General features: G+C 36.9%; 1 protein-coding gene across 1 annotated transcript in view; it reads left to right on the forward strand.

Annotated features, from left to right (window-relative positions):
• LOC113080003 (glutamate receptor 1-like) overlaps positions 1 to 22,955 on the forward strand; it is a 51,275-nt gene that overhangs the window by 10,339 nt on the left and 17,981 nt on the right. Inside the window, exons 3-11 of the mRNA XM_026252247.1 lie at positions 482 to 721; positions 8,628 to 8,812; positions 9,830 to 9,883; positions 11,410 to 11,568; positions 11,867 to 12,034; positions 12,979 to 13,083; positions 13,444 to 13,554; positions 15,410 to 15,616; positions 16,524 to 16,981. Coding sequence (XP_026108032.1) covers positions 482 to 721; positions 8,628 to 8,812; positions 9,830 to 9,883; positions 11,410 to 11,568; positions 11,867 to 12,034; positions 12,979 to 13,083; positions 13,444 to 13,554; positions 15,410 to 15,616; positions 16,524 to 16,981 — 1,687 coding nt within the window. The remainder of the gene's footprint in view (positions 1 to 481; positions 722 to 8,627; positions 8,813 to 9,829; positions 9,884 to 11,409; positions 11,569 to 11,866; positions 12,035 to 12,978; positions 13,084 to 13,443; positions 13,555 to 15,409; positions 15,617 to 16,523; positions 16,982 to 22,955) is intronic.

Here is a 22,955-nt window from a genome sequence, read left to right on the forward strand (position 1 = left end):
ATTATTATTATTATTATTATTTAAAACTTACAATAAAAATTAAAGTATAAAGATTAATAATGTGTAATAATAGTATTTAAATAATTAGATTTTATGTTGTTACTGTACATCTAGAGCACGTAATTAAAATATGATCTTCAAAATATTTAAGTATCTTTTTTTGTATTTTTATAAATGTAAAAGTTTTCATTTCAATTTAAATATATTTCATATTGTTTATTACAACAAATGTTGTTCAATTTTTTTTTTTAAGTTAGATAAATATCCTAAGTTACCACATTAAGCTTCTAAATACTGTTTGAAAAATCTTTTTTGTTTTGTTCTATTTTCCATGGACCCCAGTTTGAAAACCCCTCCCATAAGATATAAGAAAAAAAATATATATATTTATTTAATTACTTCATTTGCAAATTGTATTTAATAATGCAAATCGAATGTCCTTTACGTTAGTTTTAAATGTCTGCTTCTGTACTCTTCCCAGTTTGTTCCCAGTTCTCCAAAGGAGTCTACGCCATCATCGGCCTTTATGACAGGAAGACCATGAACATGCTGATGTCATTCTGTGGCGCTCTACATGTGTGCTTCGTCACGCCCAGCTTCCCCATCAATACCAACAACCAGTTTGTGATCCAGCTGAGACCTGAGCTCCAGGATGCTCTGATCGCCCTTGTCGAGCACTACAAGTGGACCAAGTTCGTCTACATGTACAGCTCCGACTCAGGTTGGCTTTTTATCCTACTAACGTGCAGTTTCAAAAGTGCAATGATGGAAACTACATTTATGAGTAGTTCTACTATGATTTTTTCAGGGTGAGTTGAATATGTCATTCTTAGTTTTTTTCCTGCATCTGCATTGCCACTGGAGCTGCAGTTGTGATAAAATGTTGTAATACTCTGTAAGGTTACTCGGGATGCCATGAAGATGAACTGCAGCTAATTTAGTGAACTGTGATTTAGGAGCTTTAAAAGATATTGCTGGGAAAGTCGGAAAAACGTGATGATTTGATGTAATCCTATTGAGCTGCTTGGCTTATAATAGGGTTATACTTTGACATTTCCAATGCCTCGGGTGTAGTAATTTTACTGATGGCTCCTTGATTCCACAGGATTGTTCTGAAAATCTGTTTGAAGTTCACTGAAAGATCTTCATTTGTGATTTGAGTATGGATGAGCACTGGCTGTACTATGTAAGTGTAGACATGTGTGTGGCTTTCCATCATATTAACCATATCCAACATTATCAGAGTGTCACTAGAGAATAACTCCAAATCACTATTGCAATAATTTACGGATCACATGACCAGAACAGATCAAGGCAATTGTGCCAATGTTGTGCACAGTATTTTCTGCACAAAAACTGTTCTAATTTGTTAACCACCAATAGTCCATTTTAACCAGGACTTTTAAGTGTTGAGCCATACTTAAATAAAGTCATTGTCATTATTTTCAGTACAAACATGCCTCATTTCTATGTAAATTAAGCGAATTATTGATTGAAACCTATTCATAAAACTCAGCGCTGTAGAACTGTTCAGTCATGAAATCAATTTGTAGACCAATCCGTAAGACTAATTCACCATGGCTTCCCTTGGGAATTTCCTGAAGGGGTTTTAGGAAAGCAGTCTTCGATTTGTGAGTAAAATAAGGTCTGTGGTTCAGGTTACTTGAAGTGACTTTAATGTTTTGTTATACAACATAAATTACTCATGGTCGGACCACAATTGTGAATTCTGAAGCCTCTTTATTAAAACTACATCAGTTATCAATTCATTAAGCATGTAAAGTCAAATCTTTGTGGTAGAAGTATGGGTTTCGACAGTTTCCAATTAGGGCTCCCGTGGCACTAGATATTTCCTACATGATTATCATGGACAAAATAATTAATGATAACAATATTATTGCAATATCTGTAGAAATTTTGAGAGTCAATCATGAATCGCACTCAAAATTGAAGTGTATGGAGACAGAGAGAGAGAGAGAGTTCATAACCATAAGTGGAAAAAGGCTTACAAAAAGAGCATACTGTTGATCGGCACTTCTTGCAGACTGCGTTGTCGAAGACTTCATCTTTTTTATAGAATCCAGAAAACATCCACATCGGGTGACCTTTTTTGGGTGCAGGTACAGTGTCCTGCTTTTGTCTGTCATCTCCTCCAGCATGATTTTGTGTGGCAGCATTAGCTACACATACAGTCATTTTACTGTATATTAGCTACACTTATTTCCCTCTTAATGTAAAACCACTAATCTAAAAACCTAAATGAAGTTCCCAAGGGAAACCGTGGCAAGAAAATGCTAATTCTCTTCCCAGTTTTAAGACTACAAACTAAACAGCTCTGTTTGTCTGGTGAAATAAACTTCACACACTCACGGAAAGCAGTTGGTAAACAGAACTTCATTTAAAAGAGGTTTCACAAGTTCACCTTGCAGATAATAAAGCGAGAAGAATAGTATGTGTATTTGTCATGCTGTCCGAGGAGAGGGCTTGATTATCTACGCGTGCTCCTCCTGAAATTTGTTAATAAAACATCACATCTGTGTAGATTTACGACTGATTATAGCAGGATTTACTCATTAAATAATGGAGAAGATGTTGATAACCATATATCCAGATGCATGGTATAGTCGAGCATTTTAAAGAGCTGATTCAGGTGTTGAAATCAGTCAGGACTGCAGTGGTGGAGAGATACTGCACAATGATATACAGATTTTGTGGCAGCATTTTTGCTGATACCTGATTTGCATTATTCCTTTAGTGAATCGGTGCTTAAACAACACAGAGAGCATGTGCAAATAACAAATAACAGCGCTGTCAACAGGCACAGTTCATTGTGAATTCCCCACCATGTTACAAAGTATTGCATTTGTCTACACCCCACTCTTGATTATACAAAGTTAAGGGAAATTAAAACCTGAATCAAGAAACACACATTATTGTTTCACTTATCATGCAGATGCGTGCCAGTGCTGAACTAGGAACACAAGGTCACTGAGTGTTTCATCCACAAACAAATACAACAACTACCTCTGCTCTCCTGTTGCCTGGATACAAGAGTACTCAGTCTCTAGGTTATTTTAAACCTTTTAAGTAACTGTGTATGCATACGTGTGTGTGTGAAATGTTTGTCATGTCATGTAGCACATTATACTAGGGGTGCACGATAAATATCGGCTGATAATTATTGTGCATCTCTCAGTTAAGCCGGTTATCTTATCAGCTGTAAATTCCATAAGGTGTGTGATTTCACATAGAGCAGCTGTTACTACACAGAGCCGTTGTTAACTGATGCACATTAATTATCGGCCGATATTTATCGTGCACCTCTACATTATGCCCAGAGCTCATAGGTAAAGAACATGGCATATGTAATCATAATTATCCTCAGTCTAAACTGACACAAAATCTGAAAGAATGTTTGTTTGTTTCCTTGTTTAAATCAAATTAAATATGCAGATTTTTAAATGTACAGTATATCGGTAACATATCAGTTAGTGGTCGATATTAGACTTTTTTTATCTTCCAGTATTTAATTGTGCATGCTCATTTCCCCTATTTTCACATTTAGATTATGTTTGCAATTGTCTATCGCTTATTGAAAGTTAATTTAATATGACTGTTAAATGTAATCTCAAAATTAATATCCATTTTTCATACTGTGCATTATAATGTTGTGATGTATAAAAAATTTACTTGTAATATATAAAAAACTGATTTTAGTTTTTAATTTTGATTTCTAATTAATTTAGATAAAATAGAATACAAATTTTATTTCAGCCATTTTTTAGTTATTTACCATAATATAAATAATTTTTTGTTCATCCTGATTCTTTCTATATCCATTTGTCATTGTTTACTGCTTTACTGCTTTACTGTTGAGTTTTTTTTTCTTTGATTACTTGGGTTGACATGTCCGAGGATCATTTGTTAATATGCAGTTTTCGTACTGTATATTATAATGTTGTTATGACTAAATTCACTCATTTTAATTTTTAGTGATTTATTTCAAATTTTTCATTTATTTATTCATGTATTTTACAGCGACAATTTAATTACCATGCTGCATTTTTTATATCAAGGCAATGTGTCATGTTAGAAATAGTCCAGCCTTTCAACAAGCTTTTGAATGCATCAAATCTCTAATAGAGGTGTTATGGTGTTCTCTACTACCATGCAAAACTACCTCTACAATTACCTGGTCTCACGCTTATTTTTAATGCGCCATTTGTCAGGTACTCAGAGATGACATCTTAAAGCCACTGCAGATGGCACGAGCATCATCTGTGGAGCTTGCAGCAGTTTAGTGATCACAACCCCCAAATCTGTCCTTGCCAGCTCACACAGATGTTTACCAAGCTGAAGCATGATGAGCCAGCCGCATGTGGGCTATCTCCTCAAAGACCCAGATAATAGAGTTAGGGCCTGTAAACACACAGCCAACTTTGTTAAAGGCGTTGAGGAAAACACACTACATTGGACTCGAAAAGAGATGGACGGAAATTCAATTTGTTCCTGTGTGTGCAATATTTTGAGAAGCGCGGCAAAAGTGGGTGATAACAAGCCAATTCTGCTCTTCCAAGACAATCCCTACACTCATCTGCTTCCCTTTTCGTGCTAGGCAACACTAACGTCCATCTCTCCCTCCGTCTTATCTGCGGGTTAGTGCTGCTTGATGGAGGATAAAGCTGATTTGCTCTGTGGCACAAGACTATTTTATCTGACGAAGTCTTTTAATGAATGCCAGTGAATGTATTGGCTAACTCACCGTTCTTTCAATGACAAACCTAATTCTGGCTTCTGTTGTGTAATAATCCAAGTACTTATTCCATAATTAGCAAATCTCCTTTTAATCTTGTATTTTACAGAGAGATGTGAAATGAAAGCCTTTCAGATGATGGCTCATATTGAAAGCAGGGAAAAAAGAGTGCAGGTAGTATGCAAGTTATGCAGAATTATACAAAATTTCACCCTAGTGACAAAAGTTTCAGCGTATATCCTGCAGAAAGCAGTATTTATGTGGACAACTGAACCCAAGAGTCTCTTTGTACACTACAGTCCAGATTATAGTCTTGTTTTTAGTTAATGATATGCATTGTTAACGTATTATGCTAATAGTATGCAGCGGGCCAAGATCACTGTCTATTTTTGTAATCTATCTATCTGCTCATCTCTATATATAGTTGAATCTCTGCCAAAAGCAAAGACCTTTTTTGTCTCGTTCGGAAAAAAATCATGCAAGAGCTTCGCAAAAGACATGGCGTTTACAAAAATGGACAAATTTTGATACATATTTTGAAAGTGAAGCAAAACAAATCCTGTTTTTCTAACACCAAGCTTCCCTCTAAGAGACTAGGCCATAATGCATGAGCAACTGTGATGACAGCACCAATTACGATCCAAATCCACGTCTGAAAGTGCAACCGAGCATTCACAACAAATGCAAATTATTTAAATACTAAAATTAGCTTATTAATGTTGTCTCTGATAAATTTATTTGAGTGTATGTCGCTTTCCTGACCCATTTAAATGTGCCAGCTAGTTTGCACTGAAACATCTCACTTGCTTAACTTTGTATGGCCTAATTTTCCACCAAATCCGTAGTCAGGCTTTATCAGGAGGTTGGTGGTTTGTATTTTTGTACATTTGTGCTGCTCGCAAACACTGATATGTGTGTTATTATTTGTGTCGGTATTGATCTAGCTTTGGCTTTAAAGGCACTTGCCTCTGGTTAAATTGGAGATTTGATGTCTTTGAAGTTGAAAGTCTGCTGCCTGCAGAATGCATCGTTCATATTGACCAGTAAGCTTATCGTAACCGAGCATAAGCCAACACTGATCGCTGTATTAAAGCGTCATAATTTGATTTTTCAAAATGCACAGGCTTTGATCCTGTTCCTCTGGGTAAAGGCTGACAGGGAATTTACCTAATTTAGTCAGCATGACTAAATGAGATTGTCTTTTGAAGTTGGGAAGTTCTGCATGACCACCCAGATCTCCTTTTAAACACAGTTTAGCATTTATAATTAACTTTTATTTAAACTACTTATTTATTATAATATTTTTTCTTTGAGTAATAATTAATCAAGTATTATTTACTTTTTACTTGATGCTTAAGCTATTTATGTTCACATAAATGTAAACTTATTAAAAAGTGAAATAAAACCATTTAAAACCAACATGAATGCAAAAACTTGTCTGAAAGCTTACATTTACATTCACTGCATGAAAAGGTGTGTTTCCGGACTGTTGACGTCAGCATATAAACACATGAATGGATAGTTTCTGTCAGTTTCTGTCTATGTGCTCTGGCGTTTCTGATTTCTGGACACTGTCAGAAACGGACTGTTCTGTGTGCGGAAATGTTTACTCACTCACTGGTAAATCCACGTACATCCCTGTGCATGACAATAGTCCCCGCAAAATCCAGGCAGTTAAATCTCTGTAATCTGACACCCGTGTCTCAGTTAACATGCATAAATTACTGTATACTTAATATGTTTTAAATCCTATGGGCCTTCTATACAAAAATGTATCATATGCACTTATAATAACTGTAAACGAAGCCACAAACACAGCAAGGCAACAGCAAAACTCAATTTTTATTTTTCAGCAAATGCAAGACTGCAAACATTTAACAGGACTGCAAATATTAATAAACAAACTCAAGAGGACTGCAACATCATTTAGATGGAGAAAAATATTTGCAATATTTGCAAACACAGACACTTCAAGTAAATCATTAAACTAAAATTCAGAAAAATCCTTCAAGTCCTGCAAATTCTTTGGTTTTCCAACATCTTCTGAATATTTGGCTCCATCCGACAATGACTAATAATTTTCAGATCTATCTTTTCACTCTGAGGAAAAATTAAGAACTCATACACAACTATTATATAAGGTGGAAACATTGTACACTGATGGTCCAGAAGCAAACAATACATTAAGAGTTGGGGGTGAACATTTTGAACAGGATAAGTACATTTTTCTTGTTTTGTTTAAAGATAATATCTGTTCATTCATGGCATTAGATCTGGCTTTTGTTCACACAGCACTCGTTCCGGGACTGAACCCGGCAATGTTACTAGGTCCTCGACCCAGGATCAGTCCCGGAATCAATCCCGGGACATGTTTGCTTTCACACAGAAGGCGACCCGGCAATGTTCCGGCAATTTGCCGGGTCCAGCGTGCAGTGTGAAAGGGGCTTTAGAGGGTCAAAAAAAGATGGAACAGATGGCTAAGGACTGAGTTGGGCAGGTCATTCCACCAGGAGGGAACAGTTAATGAAAAAGTCAGTGAAAGTAATTTTGTGCCTCTTTGAGATGGTACAATAATGCGTCGTTCACTTGGAGAATGCAAGCTTCTTGAGGGCACACAACTCTGAAGTAATGAATTTAGGTAAAGGGGTGCAGAGCTAGTGGTGGTTTTGTAGGTAAACATTAATGCCTTGAATTTTATTTTTTAAGCTTGATACGTGTAACAATCTGGAAGACTTTTATTTGTCATTGACTTAGCTAAGGTAACAGTCAAATAAATAGAGGAATTTGATTAATTACATTCAATTAGTCAATAGATCATAGGAGGCTGGGAAATCACTCACCTTAAAATACAGATGCTACTGAGGAGCGAATCATCTTTCATTAAACTAATTATATCACTGCGTCTGCTACACAGGAAACAAGCTGTCATTGTCGGAAGATAGTTCCTGTTTGAAGAACAATCAGCCGTTCTTTCTTTTATTAGTTTCTCTCCATATGCGAGAAACCATCACATGACCAAACCACATGCAGGTAACCAGAAAAAGTCAAATGATCTGAAACGATGCGTGCTTAGTCATACATTGTGTCTCTGCATTGTGTCTCTGCAAATTCACAGCAAGCCATCCATACGCTGGCCATTAATATCACATTATTTAATTTCCTCTAAGAAAATCATAGCCACACAGTTCATACAATTGCCGGTAGTGGCTTTTGATCAACCAGATTACAAAAGGCAGTTTCTCAACGTGTGTTTCTGTTTTCTTTGAAAAGATAATAAGCACTAGAGGAAAAAAAAAATCTGAGAATATATAAGAGGACGCTGAGAATCAGACGTAAGCTAGCTAGACGTAACAAAAGAGCACTGTTTAGTGAGAAAATAAATGTTGCATATCCAAATATTTTATTTAACCATGATTGCTCAAGGTTTTTCTAAAATCTGCCCAGACTAAACAACTTCAAATGCGTCTTAACTTGTCCTCCTTACAAAAACACCCAGCATTTTCCCTAAGCTGAGAAAAGAGGCTTCTAAGTGATATGAAAGCAGATGTTGATTAGAGCTGGAGCAGAACAGTGGAGACCCCCTGCTAAATGTGGAGACAGAGCTGCTCCTCCGGAGTATGTGACTCAACAGAGCATGTGGGTTTTTTTTCCAAATCAAGACTTTACTTCCCAGGATGTTACAGTACATCACTAAAGTGATATTCACAGAGTTGCATCACTGTCTTAAAATACTGATGTTTTGAAGAGGTACAGATGCTTCAACATATTGTGCTGAAACATATGTGTATCCATGCAAGCAGCTGCCTATTATGAATATTCAGTTAAAGCCATATGAGTCTTCTTACTGGGACTTTTTTTTTTTTACTTATTGAAGGTCTGACGGTGTTGCAAAAGATCTTGGACACAGCTGCTGAAAAGACCTGGCAGGTGACATCCATAAACTTTGACACTCTGACAGAGGTGGCGTTCTTGAAAACCATCCAAGATCTGGATGTGAAGAAGGAGTACAGGGTCATTCTGGACTGTGAGCTGGAGAGACTCAACTCCATCTTAAACTTGGTAAAGCTTCATACTATACGTTACTATTTCTAAGAACATGTTTCATTTTTTATATCATGTGTATAGTGCATGTATTTTACTGTGCAGACCCATAACCAGGTGGTTGGCCCAGACGAAATTTTCTGTATGGGATTTTTGATCAAAAGGGTGGAAATCTGTGGAGTTTTATTTGGTCTTAACAATTAGTACTGTAGCAAAACACTTAGTTATTTTTTAACATAAGAAAAACCTACAAAAATGTATACCTCAATTAATAATTTATTGCTTCTGCAGTATCCCCAATGAATTTCTTAATTTCTAGAAGGATTCCAAGTATTGCCAAGTATGGTCAAAGGCCTGCAATTATATTTCACAATTCGCAGTGTATACTCTTAACTTAATGGCTCTGGGATATCTGACATAATTTTAAGAAATGTTATGTTGACTTCATTGTGGGACATTACATGTGTTTTATTGAATAGCATGAATAGCAGATCATTTTTCAGTACACTTTAAAGTTATGCCATGTCTTTCCCATCTGAGGATTGAGAAACAATGAATTCCTCCTTCAGGCACACCAAGGCAATTACTTTTCTCGCCATTCACCATCCAGACAAGATCTCAAAGAAACAGTGCCAAACCCAATGATCAGAAATCAGCATCCGATACAGTTAACCCTGACAGTGTGCTTCCATAGGCCCGCTGCTGTTCACAGGTGTTAATGCGGTCTTCATGCACATGTAGTCATTAAGTCCTATAATTGGACTTCCTATGGTGACAGATGCCAAATCCTTCTTTCCTCCCTTCAATCTCGTGTAGTTCCGACTTATCCTTCTGATCATAGATATTCTACACTCAATGAGCTTGGGAGGGAGTGCAATTAAGTCCTCAATGATGGGACCTATTCATTGCTATTTAGAGAGCCAGGCTAAAAATTATACTTTAACTGGCATCAAAGGAAAGAGGCCTGCCATTAGTTGACAGCAAGAGAGAGGGTAGTGCTTTAATGCTGTTTAATGTGTTGTATTTGTCTTTCAGATTGCGGCACAAAAAAAGAACTTGAAGAACTACCATTTCATACTAGCAAACCTGGTAAGTGAAGAATCCTGTATCCTTCAGTCCTCTTTGGTCTGCATGAATGAACTATGAGCCTTGAGGCTACTTATGATGTATTGTCGGTTAACCTCTTGAACATTGACTGGAATCGCAAGGGAGCGCTCAGACGAATTGATGGTGGTGTTTTACATTGCATGGCTACTTTTTCTCCCTTTTTTCTCTGTGACTGGGGAGTGTGCATGCTTTTAAATGTTACACACAATGCAGACAGATTGCAGATTACCCTCTGAGCTGACAGAATTAGCATTTGTACCCTTTCTCGAAGGGTATGAGATCCTTTTATTTTTGCATCGAAAATAAATTCATCTTATGATATGATTTTTTTTTCACTATATTACCATACTTTTCAGATCTTTCCTAGATTTTCTATGGAAGTTTGGAATGTTTTATTAATATTTGATTAGATTTAGATTTTCTATTTCTAGTTTGAATTGTTCAGGATGGTTGAAATATTTAGGGGCTGCCAATGCATTAAGGAATTCAGTGGAGTAACAAAATAATGGTTGCTCAGAAAACATAATTGGCCAACCGAAGAAGCTGAAGAGACCTAATTTCTCATTATGAATCTCATTATGATTATATTTATGTTTTTATTATGTCATTTCCATTTTCACTCAATGGCTATACTTGTCAGACCTTCCCTGTGGCACTTAGGTCAGGACTATGGTAGTTTATTATGTTTTATTAATATTTGACTATTTGACTATTTGTATTACTTTATTTTTTTTTTTTATATAATTTCAGAATGGTTTTAATATCTTAATATTACAAAATAATAGTTGTTCAGAAAGCCAACTAAATAAACTGTAATGCAGAACTTGTGAACTGTGACTTTACAGGAAAGCATTGTAAATATATGCAATTGGGTTATTTGATGGGTAAAAAGAAAATCCTCCAAACAAGACAAGTACTGTACTTAATCTAATTCAGTGTTGAAGAGAAAAGATGTCATCCCATAACCAATTATGATGAAAGCAGCAGGGATGCAACACTTTGCATTATAGAGTCCCCTGGGTTCATCGCCACAGGGGTTGGTCACCCAGATGAGCAAACATACACATAAACACAGATACAGTACAATTAGCTGTTATCACACAGTGATATTTACCCAGCATGCATATCTATGTATGTCTATGCATGCGACTGTATCATTACCTCTACTGATTCTCATGATGTAACCACATTATATTCATAACTCTAACCATTACTGTGCAATTAAACCTTGTTTCTAATGGGTTTTTTCTAAGATCTAGCAAGACTTAGAATATTTAATTATTTCTACATTGTGTGTTCTGACTTTAATTACTTTATTCTGGTTTACTGTATATTGTGTTCTGTTTGACTGAAAAATATTTTCTGTTCAATTTAATTTATTGCTTCAATAAAAAAAGTGTAATTGATTTTTAACTCATTGTATTACTCTGAAATCTAACACAATTCTGTGTATCAAGGCAGACTCCAAAGATGAATGAATATTGGGATATTGATGTGTTTGCCTTCAGGGATTTCTGGATCTTAATCTCACAGAGTTCAGGAACGGCGGTGCCAATGTGACAGGCTTCCAGCTCATGAACTACACAAACCCTACTGTCAGCAGGACAATACAGCACTGGCTAGAGTTTGACAGTAAAGACTTGAAAAGTCCCAAAAGGAGGCTCAAGGTAAAGCAAGGTCTTAGTCATAAAAATATGATTTTAAATGCTCTCATGATGGACTTAAAAAGGTGTGTGCCCTGCTGAAAAGACCTTGAATTTCCATTTTGATCCTGCATGGGTAATGTGTTTAAGAGGTTAAGATAGTTTGTGAAAATTAAATCTTGCTACTTAAACTAACAAGAAAAACATAAATGTATACTGGTGACCCTCTATGCCGGTCTTTTCAGCAGGGCACGTGAAAGCCTAAGGTTGTGAATAAATCCTTTTATCCTTTTCCCCTTACTTTTCATTTGGATCATAATAGTACACTGGAGCGCTTACATATGACGCGGTGACTGTCATGGCCACTGCCTTCCAGAACCTGAGAAAGCAGCACATTGATATATCTCGCAGGGGGAATGCAGGAGAGTGTCTGGCTAACCCTCCTGCACCCTGGGGCCAAGGCATCGACATTCAGAGAGCCCTACAGCAGGTAACCAGACACTTTTTTTTTTACACCAAAAGAGTACTGGTTCTCATGGCAAAGCTGGTACTTTGTCGGAAAGAACGGCAAACCTCAGAACTGGCCTGTTTTTTTAATTACTTTTTTTTACTGACTATATAACAAACAGAACATCAGGTTCTTCTTAACATCCCAAGTAATTTGATTCAGCCTTATTATGCAATCACAAACTGCTTTTGTTTTATCCATTATTTGATTAAATTCTCAGCAATCGCTTATAGATGTTGATTGTAAATACATTCATTTCAGACAAACAGAAAACAGCCTCTGTTCAGCGCTACATACATATTAACAGGATGCTGATCAATTGAATAGGCTTTGTGACTTCTTATTGGGCTTTTTTTTCTGGTTCAAGACTTAAAAGTTTCAGGGGCTGATGCAGAGCCAATTTTACCGCTGACTTTCCAGCTTTTAAAAATGCCATTATTTCATGCAAAGTTAGGCCTTCACAATTTAGGGAAAAAGGCTAATTGCAAGGAGCCCTTTAAGCATCTCTTTGTTGACCACAGCTGTTTTATAAATGAGCCTCTCATTATAAATTTGGGAACATGGTTGGAACATGTTGCATTTCCTAATTCATGTTATGAGGGTCCTAAATGCAGAGATGAATTTGTGTGGAGCAGCATTTAATGCTGCTTTGAGACACTGAAAACACAGGATCATGAGCTGCTTGTGTGTAAAGGAACACTGTGATGCACTTAGGACTTATGTTGCATATATTTGTTTAATCAAAAAGCAGCAATTGTGATAATCAAAGTAAGCCATAGTGATTTTGATTAATCATGCAGCTCCACGAAAGTATCATTTGGCTTCCTGTACAAAAATGTAAATCAGGTTTCACACCTAGTGAAGTTCTGTGTCGATGATGAAGATGAAATTATGAACAATCCAATTATGTGTGATTGTCTCTGTAGGTGCAATTTGAAGGGCTTACAGGACATATTCAGTTTAATGAAAAAGGACATCGGACCAACTTTACTGTCAGCGTGATGGAACTTGGCCCAAACGGACCCAAGAAAGTAAATCGAATTGAGTTTTTTTCCCTACTTGCACACATATAGCGTCCACACTTACCATCCCATACCAGTAATCATACATTCTGACTTCTCACTTGAAGTTTTAGAAAACAGATCATGCTTGACATTTTCCTGACATAAATTTGATCCGGAATGATTAACCCGAGGTTGCTCCTGAAACTTCAGCACTAGCTGTGATGAAAGCGAATGAAGTGTTAGTCACAGGCAGGCTTAAAGAGCCACGCATTCATTTCAAGTGATTACAGCTCCTCTTAAGCCATCAATATGAATATTTAACATTCTAAAAATAGTGGCTCTGAATTTCCTGTGCAATGCTGTGACATTCCTCTTTTCTGCCTGCAGGTGGGCTACTGGAACCAACGTGAGAAATACGTGAACACAGCTACTTACATCAACATGCTCAATGAGACATTTGGACTGCAAAACAGGACCTATATAGTCACCACCATCTTGGTGAGTTGTTCAAGTCTAGTCAAGTCACCTTTATTTGCATAGTGAATAATACAATAAAAATACCCCACATGGAAAAAACCTATATAAACATATATGTTTCAATATAGGTTTTGATATAGGTTTTTAATATATGCGACATATATAAAATCGGGCAATATGTCACATAAGTGTGAATTACAAATCATGAGTGTTATTAAGATTAAATGGTGTACATGTTTTCTGTGTGTGTGTGTGTGTGTGTGTGTGTGTGTACAGTTAATGGTGCCTTGGAGTGTGCTATTCTCACTAAGCATAATTTAAAAAAGTATTGTTCTGGTCAACCAAACAGATAGTCCCATCCTAAATCCATGCCAATCCATGGTTTGAGCATAAATTAAATTAAATTAAATTAAATTAAATTAAATTAAATTAAATTAAATTAAATTAATGCATTTAGCAGACGCTTTTATCCAAAGCAACAGTGCATTCAGGCTATACATTTTTACCTATCATGTGTTCCCCGGGGAATCGAACTCCCAACCTTGCGCTTCATAGTGCAATGCTCTGCCAAATAGCTTATAACTGTCTATTTTATATGGTAGCTTATTTCTTTAGTGTAAAAATATTTTATAATTATGTGAGCTTAAAATAAAAATAAATCACATTGTAGGATATAAAGTCAAAGTTGTGAAATATAGAGCCTCATTATGGGTGTCACACTGTGTTATATAGTCTTAATTACCTTTTTTAACTATAAAAATTCAATAATGATATTTCAATAATATTGAGAATGGACAGGAAACTTATACTTGAGCTTTATATGCAGTAGGCTGATCTACTTAACACTTAAAGCTGTGGCATACCAAGCTGACGGATGACTGTTGTTGGGCTGTCGTTGAACTTCTGTCAGCTCGGCGAAATCTGATTGGCTGTTCAGCTTAGTGAACCAGTGCATGATCAGAATAGTGAAAGTAATAAAAGCGTGCAAATGACAAAGCCAAGAATGAACACAGAGGCTGATCTTATTTTACATCTGAGCATTCCAGTACATAAATATTTTCATAATGAAATGGCTGTCTGGAATGTGTAAAGACCAACTGATTAGCATGATTCATATTCAAAATGGTTAGCAAGCCTGCTTTGACACAGAACTAGTTTTATCTTCTCTTTTTGAAGGACAAATATATACTACTGCCACTTGCTGATATAGAAAGTTATTTCCTCTTTTGCAAACACAGAACATACATGCTAGTTGGCTATTGCCTGCAGTCTTCGTGGTGTGTTCAAGCTAATTTTTTGGGCTTAGACGCAGGTGACAACAGGCGACAACACAGTCTGCTTGTTAAACCGTTTAGTTCTTTAATGTTGGTTTGGTGCATCACGGTCTTTTTGGTGCGTCACACTGCTCCTTCAGGTCCAGTCATTCCCATTTTACCAAGTAGCCACAAACTTGCTAGAGCATACAACAAAGACATAAAAAAAGCATTAGCAATATTGCTGTCACCATGTACATAGTGATATTTTGGTGCTCCTGGTAGGTTATATCACTTGTTTTATGGTAAAAATACAGGTGTGTTTCCTCATATACACATTTCAGTGTACTCTTGTTTTTGTGTTATATGTTTTTTTTTTCTGTTTATGTTGTTCTGTGTAGATACACAGAACTGAGCTGGAATGCAACCCTTCAATAATATATAAGCTGAGAAATATGCTGGAAATGCAGAAAACATTTGATGTAGCTGTTGCAAGATTTTCTTTCAAGCCTCTTTGACTACTCTTAATCATGTAGTAACCAAACAACTCGACTGATCTGGCCCTTGCTACCACACAAAACCAGAAATGCAAAATTAACCTGCACTGTGTTCTTTATCCTTAGGAGTCTCCATATGTGATGCTGAAGAAGAACCATGAGCAGCTAGTGGGAAATGACAAATATGAAGGTTATTGTGTGGAGCTGGCTGCAGAGATCGCCAAGCACGTGGGCTATTCCTACAGGCTAGAACTAGTGGGGGACGGAAAGTATGGAGCCAGAGACTCAGAGACAATGATGTGGAATGGGATGGTTGGAGAACTAGTGTATGGGGTAAGTAGCTATTATCTGTGAATGTTATCAAGTTTTGTGTGGTAAGGATTTGTTTGTTTGTTTGCTTATTTATTTTATTTTGGCTGGCATTTTAAGTCTGCATATCTCTAGCGTACATCAGTCAATTTAGCTTAAAGCTTCACTTCCTCCATTCCTTGGAGGTCCATTCTGTTAACTGTGACAAAAATGTTTTCTGAAATATATAGCAAAGTGCTGGCAAAGTTTGCATGACAGGACATGGTGTGTCCAAAACTCAATGCCTCGGGTCTAACAAAGGTAGATTTTCCCTTATGTCAGAGCATGTTTGTACAATGTCTGACTTTCTGGCAATTTTAACAACACAACAAAGAGTCCTAACGAAGGCCAATTAGCACTTATAATATCAAAATCATTTATAATAGCAAAACCGAGGTGCATGTGTGGTTGGCTTTTATACGCACTCAGTTTTTTTATTCAGAGCATTTTTACCCTGAGGCTGCAGCATTAGTTGCTTTGGAATGCTAAGCAATGTCAGATGTACTCTGTCTACATTGGGCTAAAAGCGAACACCACAGCTCAGTGTTGTCAAGCAGCATTCGTTCGATTTCTCTTCAACTTGAAGAAAATATGGCATTAATATGAAGTGTAGAGAGCAATAGCGTGTGAGGGATTCTCTTGAGGATGCAGCATTGAGTAGAACTGACTGTAGTGATTCATAATACTTGAAGTTATTTATATGTTCAGCTGCTTCTAAAATGGTGGGTAAAGCTTTTTGTTGGTTTGTGTTTGTTGTATGCAAACTGGATCTCAACGTTTCGTAAAACATTTTCTGAATGTCTGATTGCATCACTTTCTGAGAAGTTTCTGAGAAGAAATCACACATGGCACTCTTTCTTTGCTTAATGATGTAATCATATTGTCTTTGTAGAAAGCAGACGTGGCTGTCGCCCCCCTCACCATCACTTTGGTCAGAGAGGAGGTCATTGATTTCTCCAAGCCCTATATGAGCTTAGGTATATCTATCATGATCAAGAAGCCCACCAAGTCCAAACCAGGTGTCTTCTCCTTCCTGGACCCATTGGCGTACGAGATCTGGATGTGCATTGTGTTTGCCTACATTGGTGTGAGTGTGGTGCTGTTCCTGGTGAGTCGCTTCAGTCCGTACGAGTGGCATGCAGATGATGAAGAGGAAGAAACGGAGCAGCAAAACCAAAACCAGAACCGACCACCGTTATCAGAAACCAACCAGTCGCCAAGCCAGGACGCTCAGAATCAGAATCAGAGAGAGGAGAAGCAACCTGAACACACCAATGAATTTGGGATCTTCAATAGCCTGTGGTTTTCCCTGGGAGCCTTCATGCAGCAAGGATGTGATATCTCACCAAGGTAGGGGGACATTATCATATTTTGTTTCATCTTCCACCGCTGCCTTTTCTTTTGCCTGACTCATATTCCACAAACAGCATCTGTGATGGAGATAATGGGTTGTAAAATAAAGATGATCTTAATTGTCTGCTGCATTACACCATCCCTGAACTACATCTGAAATGCAGATCATGTTGAAATGAGATGCCTCTGAATATATTAAGACTGGAACAGGGAGATTTAATTTGAAGTGAAGGTAAAGATTAGATTATCGATTGACTTTTATGACTTTTATTTTTTAGTTTCTGATTACCTGCATGACCAAAACCAATTTTTATATATATATATATATATATATATATATATATATAATATATATACATATACAGTACAGACCAAAAGTTTGGACACACCTTCTCATTCAAAGAGTTTTCTTTATTTTCATGAATATGAAAATTGTAGATTCACACTGAAGGCATTAAAACTATGAATTAACACATAATAATAAATGTGGAATTATATATGGAATTATATAAATAACAAAAAAGTTTGACAATATGTCATATTCTAGGTTCTTCAAAGTAGCCACCTTTTGCTTTGATTCCTGCTTTGCACACTCTTGGCCTTCTCTTGATGAGCTTCAAGAGGTAGTCACCTGAAATGGTCTTCCAACAGTCTTGAAGGAGTTCCCCGAGAGATGCTTAGCACTTGTTGGCCCTTTTGCCTTCCGTCTGCAGTCCAGCTCACCCCTAAACCATCTCGATTGGGTTCAGGTCCGGTGACTGTGGAGGCCAGGTCACCTGGCGCAGCACCCCAATACTCTCCTTCTTGGTCAAATAGCCCTTGATGCCTTCAGTGTGACTCTACAATTTTCATAGTCATGAAAATAAAGAAAACTCTTTGAATGAGAAGGTGTGTCCAAACTTTTGGTCTGTACTGTATATATACTCACCTAAAGGATTATTAGGAACACCTGTTCAATTTCTCATTAATGCAATTATCTAATCAACCGATAACATGGCAGTGGCTTCAATGCATTTAGGGGTGTGGTCCTGGTCAAGACAATCTCCTGAACTCTAAACTGACTGGGCTTTTCATGCACAACCATTTCTAGTGTTTACAAAGAATGGTGTGAAAAGGGAAAAACATCCAGTATGTGGCAGTCCTGTGGGTGAAATGTCTTGTTGATGCTAGAGGTCAGAGGAGAATGGGCCGACTGATTCAAGCTGATAGAAGAGCAACTTTGACTGAAATAACCACTCTTTACAAACGAGGTATGCAGCAAAGCATTTGTGAAGCCACAACACGCACAACCTTGAGGCGGATGGGCTACAACAGCAGAAGACCCCAATGGGTACCACTCATCTCCACTACAAATAGGAAAAAGAGGCTTTAGTTTGCACGAGCTCACCAAAATTGGACAGTTGAAGACTGGAAAAATGTTGCCTGGTCTGATGAGTCTCTATTTCTGTTGAGAAATTCAGATGGTAGAGTCAGAATTTGGCGTAAACAGAATGAGAACATGTATCCATCATGCATTGTTACCACTGTGCAGGCTGGTGGTGGTGGTGTAATGGTGTGGGGGATGTTTTCTTGGCACACTTTAGGCCCCTTAGTGCCAACTGGGCATTGTTTAAATGCCACGGCCTACCTGAGCATTGTTTCTGTCCCTTTATGACCACCATGTACCCATTCTCTGATGGCTACTTCCAGCAGGATAATGCACTATGTCACAAAGCTCTAATCATTTCAAATTGGTTTCTTGAACATGACAATGAGTTCACTGTACTAAAATTGCCAGATAACATACAGTATCAAATGTTGAAAGTGAGATATTTTGAAATGTTATGCCAAATATTGGCTCATTTTGGATTTCATGAAAACTACTCGTTCCAAAAAAGTTGGGACCGGAAGCAATAGGAGGCAGTAAAAGTTAAATGTACATATAAGGAACAGCTGGAGGAACAATTTGCAATTTATTAGGTCAATTGGCAACATGATTAGGTATAAAAAAAAGCCTCTCAGAGTGGCAGTGTCTCTCAGAAGTCAAGATGGGCAGAGGATCACCAATTCCCCTAATGCTGCGGCGAAGAATAGTGGCGCAATATCAGAAAGGAGTTTCTCAGAGAAAAATTGCAAAGAGTTATCATCATCTACAGTGCATCATATCATCCAAAGATTCAGAGAATCTGGAAAAATCTCTGTGCGTAAGGGTCAAGGCCGGAAAACCATACTGGATGCCCATGATCTTCGGGCCCTTAGACGGCACTGCATCACATACAGGAATGCTACTTTAATCAGGAATGCTTCCAGAAAACATTGTTGGTGAACACAGTCCACCGTGCCATTCACCGTTACCGGCTAAAACTCTTTAGATCAAAAAAGAAGCCATATCTAAACATGATCTAGAAGTGCAGGCATTTTCTCTGGGCCAATTTTTTATTAATATGTAACTATTGTTAGTTTTTAATGAAATGATACACTAAATAAGAAACTAAAAGGTCTTAATAAGTCATTGAGTCATTCATTTAGTTACCCGATACAAACTGATTTGCGTACTGCCCTGCAGAAGCTACAGAATATAATTACATGTTTCCCAGAAGACAAAATAAGCTCAATTTACCCTGATCTTCAAATTCAGTCCTATTTCTCTGGCTGAATTGGCACTTGTTCACACAATTCTTTGTCGCTAGCATATCATGAGGAAAGTGTAACCATAGGTTAGGCTAGTGCTGACAACCCTGAAAGGGTCCTCTAGCCTCATTATGTGCAGATTGGCCTTGAGCCTCTGGGTGTGCTGGCTCCTCTTCTAGTGTTTGACATTTTGGTTGGACATGTATATCCTTGGCTTGAGGGAAGCAAGCAACTCACTCAAACTAGATTACACTGCCAGAGAGCGTTCCATGACAGATGTGATTGTCTATGCCAGAGCACTGTGCCTGACAGTGTTTCTGCATGCTAGCTCAGTACTCCCATGGAAAACTCCATCACCTCTCCCCTCTGAGCTAAAGAAGGAATGCTGAAGTAATGAAAGGTTATGAAGTCGTTAGAAAAGTCCTTGATCAGTGCTCATTGTTTGTGGGAGGTCAGTGGGTTTTCATGAACTGACATGGTGCTGAATCATCATGTTCTTTTTACCTAAGGGCTTCAGACAGTGATAGGGAGCATGTCTGGTCTTTCATGGCCTCCAAAAGCGTATTTTATACGGAAGTTCTTCATCCGATTTTTATCTATTTATATTAAAAAAATTTGGTAACAGTTTTGTTAGCTGATCTGCAATAATTAATCCTTAAAAACAGTTATAAAACACCATAGTACATAATAGTAGCTAAATCATTTGGCTACAGTAAAACAACTTAATATGCAATAAAAAGAATATAAAATTATTGTTATTTATGCCATACTTATTAAGCAGTTGTTTCTTGATCTAAATGGCTAATCTAATAATAATAATAATAATTTAATAATTAATTATTATTATTTGTATTATTATTATTATATCAGTCATTTAGATAATTCAATAAACAACTGTTTAATAAATACAAAATAAGTATAATTTAAAAATATTAATAATATAATAATTTAGATTTATTAACCAATTGTCTCCTGATCTATATTATATTTCATTACATTACATTACATTACACTGCATTGCATTAAGTTTAAAGTTCCGTCCCTTGATTATCTGAGAATGAATTGCTATGAAAAGTAGTTATGCAAACAATGCATTAAATAACTAAGAAAAGTAAAGTTAACTGTGAACAGGTGGTCATATTAGCAGGTGCGCAAGCAGATAAGGATGTTTAGATGCTTTTTGTGTAAAACATCACAAAATATGAATTTGAAATAAAAAATAATAATTTACACAGCACTGGACATGAGTCCTTGTGTTGGTGGGCAGATGTATCTGTAATACTTTTAACTTCTTAATTCTCTTGAAATGTTACTGTACATAAAGGTGCTTGTTCAGCCATCTCTGAAACCACTATTTTAAAAAAGTGTTTTGGTAATGAGGATTGTGTAGGCCAGACAGAAAACACTGCTTACAGTATTTATCTCTGAAAAGAAACATGTTTGTCCTCGACAAATGTCAGAGCGGTCACTCAGAGCTCTGACTGTTCACATTGTTATTCACTCCAGTTCATCTGTGCCATTGCTTCATAATACTCCATTACCTCATCTTGCCTCTTGATTCTCTGATTAGTTTCTGATGAGGTGCTTATGAAGGGATTTCATTAATTCATTATTTCTTACAAAGGTGCCAGAAACAAAGTCTCTTTAACACCTCTCGAGACAGATAGTAAATAGAGAAGCTACTGTAAGCATGTGAGCAATCAAAGCAATTAGCTTGGTTCGAGCTATGCCGTAATCTGAAGTCATGGTGAGATGGCACAGATGATTAGCAAGATGCAGATAATTACTGAAGCACAACAGCCTGACGCGACTCTGATTGTATATAAATTAATAACTCAACGATTGCTGCTCTTCTTTTAGTGGTTCACCCAGAAGTGGGAATTGCAGACTGTTTACTATGCATGTAATTCACTATCACTGTCACGTCCACTAGCATCAACACTGTAACATGTCATAGCACATTTGAGTGTTGCAGCATCTAGGCTATGTAAACAGTGTGCTTATGTGAGCTGCCTTTTTAGATTCTGACTGCTAAAAGCCACCTGTTAGTAGAAATCGCCTGTGTTCATCTGCATAAATTCTTTATTTGAGACACACAACTTGAGTGCTGTAGCATTAATTGGGTTTTTCATTCATTGATGTGATTTATTTCTCTGCTCTGCATCACTGAATCTGACATAATTTTAATTAAAGGTAAAGTAAGAAAACTGTTTAAATGTAAGCACTGTCTATCTGTTGTACTGTCTATCTATTGTTCTATCAGTCCATCTGTCTTTCTGTCATCTATCCATTGTGTCTCTCCATCATTCTGTCTTTCTATCATTGTTTATAGTTCTGTCGTTCTGTCTATCTGTCATTCTGTCTGTGGTTCTGTCTATTGTTCTTTCTTTGTAACGTTCTGTCTGTTGTTTTGTCTGTAGATTGTGCTGTCCGTCTATCATTCTGTCTGTAGTCATGTATGTTTTTTATCCTGTGTATCCTTCTGTCTGTTTATTATGTTGTCTGTCATCCTGTCTGTTTTTTTGTTCTGTCTTTCTATCGTTCTGTCTGTCCATCATTCTATCTGTCATCTTGTCTGTTTCTTGTTTTGTCTGTCTGTGGTTCGGTCTGTCTGTCATTCTGTCTGTTGTCCGTATGTCTGTCATTCTGTCTATTTATCTTTCTCTCTGTTGCCCTGTCTATCATCATGTCAGTGTATTGTTCTTTCTATCTTCTGATGATTCTGTCTGTCTCTCCATCATTCTGTCATTCGGTTTACAGTTCTATCATTGTGTATGTTTTTTTTTTTTATGTCTGTCATCCTGTCTGTCTATCTTCCATCATCTCTGTGGTCCTGTATGTCTGTCGTTCTTTCTGTGAAACATTCTGTCTGTAATTCTGTCTGTTGTTTGTCTATCATTCTATTTATCTTTCTTTCTGTTGCCCTGTCTGTCTGTTGTCATGGTGTGTATTGTTCTGTCTGTCTATCATTCTGTTGTTCTGTCTGTAATTCTGTCTGTCTGTCATTCTATCTATCATCTATTTTGAATTGTGTATCTTCTGTACTGATATTTATATATTACATGTATGTATTCTATTCTTACATTCGATTTAATCTATGCAAATGGCAGCTTTTGTAATCAAAGAGTAAATGCAGGATTCTTTTAATTTTACATGTAGTTAAAACGTCTACAAGCAGGAGCAAACGTGGCTGCGCTAACTGGCCAAATCTTGACACCTTAGAAAATAGTTAAAATAAGTTAAAATAAGTTATTTAAGTTATTATGGCTACATAGGTGTTTTCAGCGGTAAAACCCAATACCCTTATTATGAGAGACAGAAATTCCTCCACTGAACTATTGCTATGAACCTCTTGGTTTGA

The sequence above is a fragment of the Carassius auratus genome, unplaced genomic scaffold, assembly GCF_003368295.1.
Source record: "Carassius auratus strain Wakin unplaced genomic scaffold, ASM336829v1 scaf_tig00030051, whole genome shotgun sequence".
Lineage (NCBI taxonomy): Eukaryota > Metazoa > Chordata > Actinopteri > Cypriniformes > Cyprinidae > Carassius > Carassius auratus.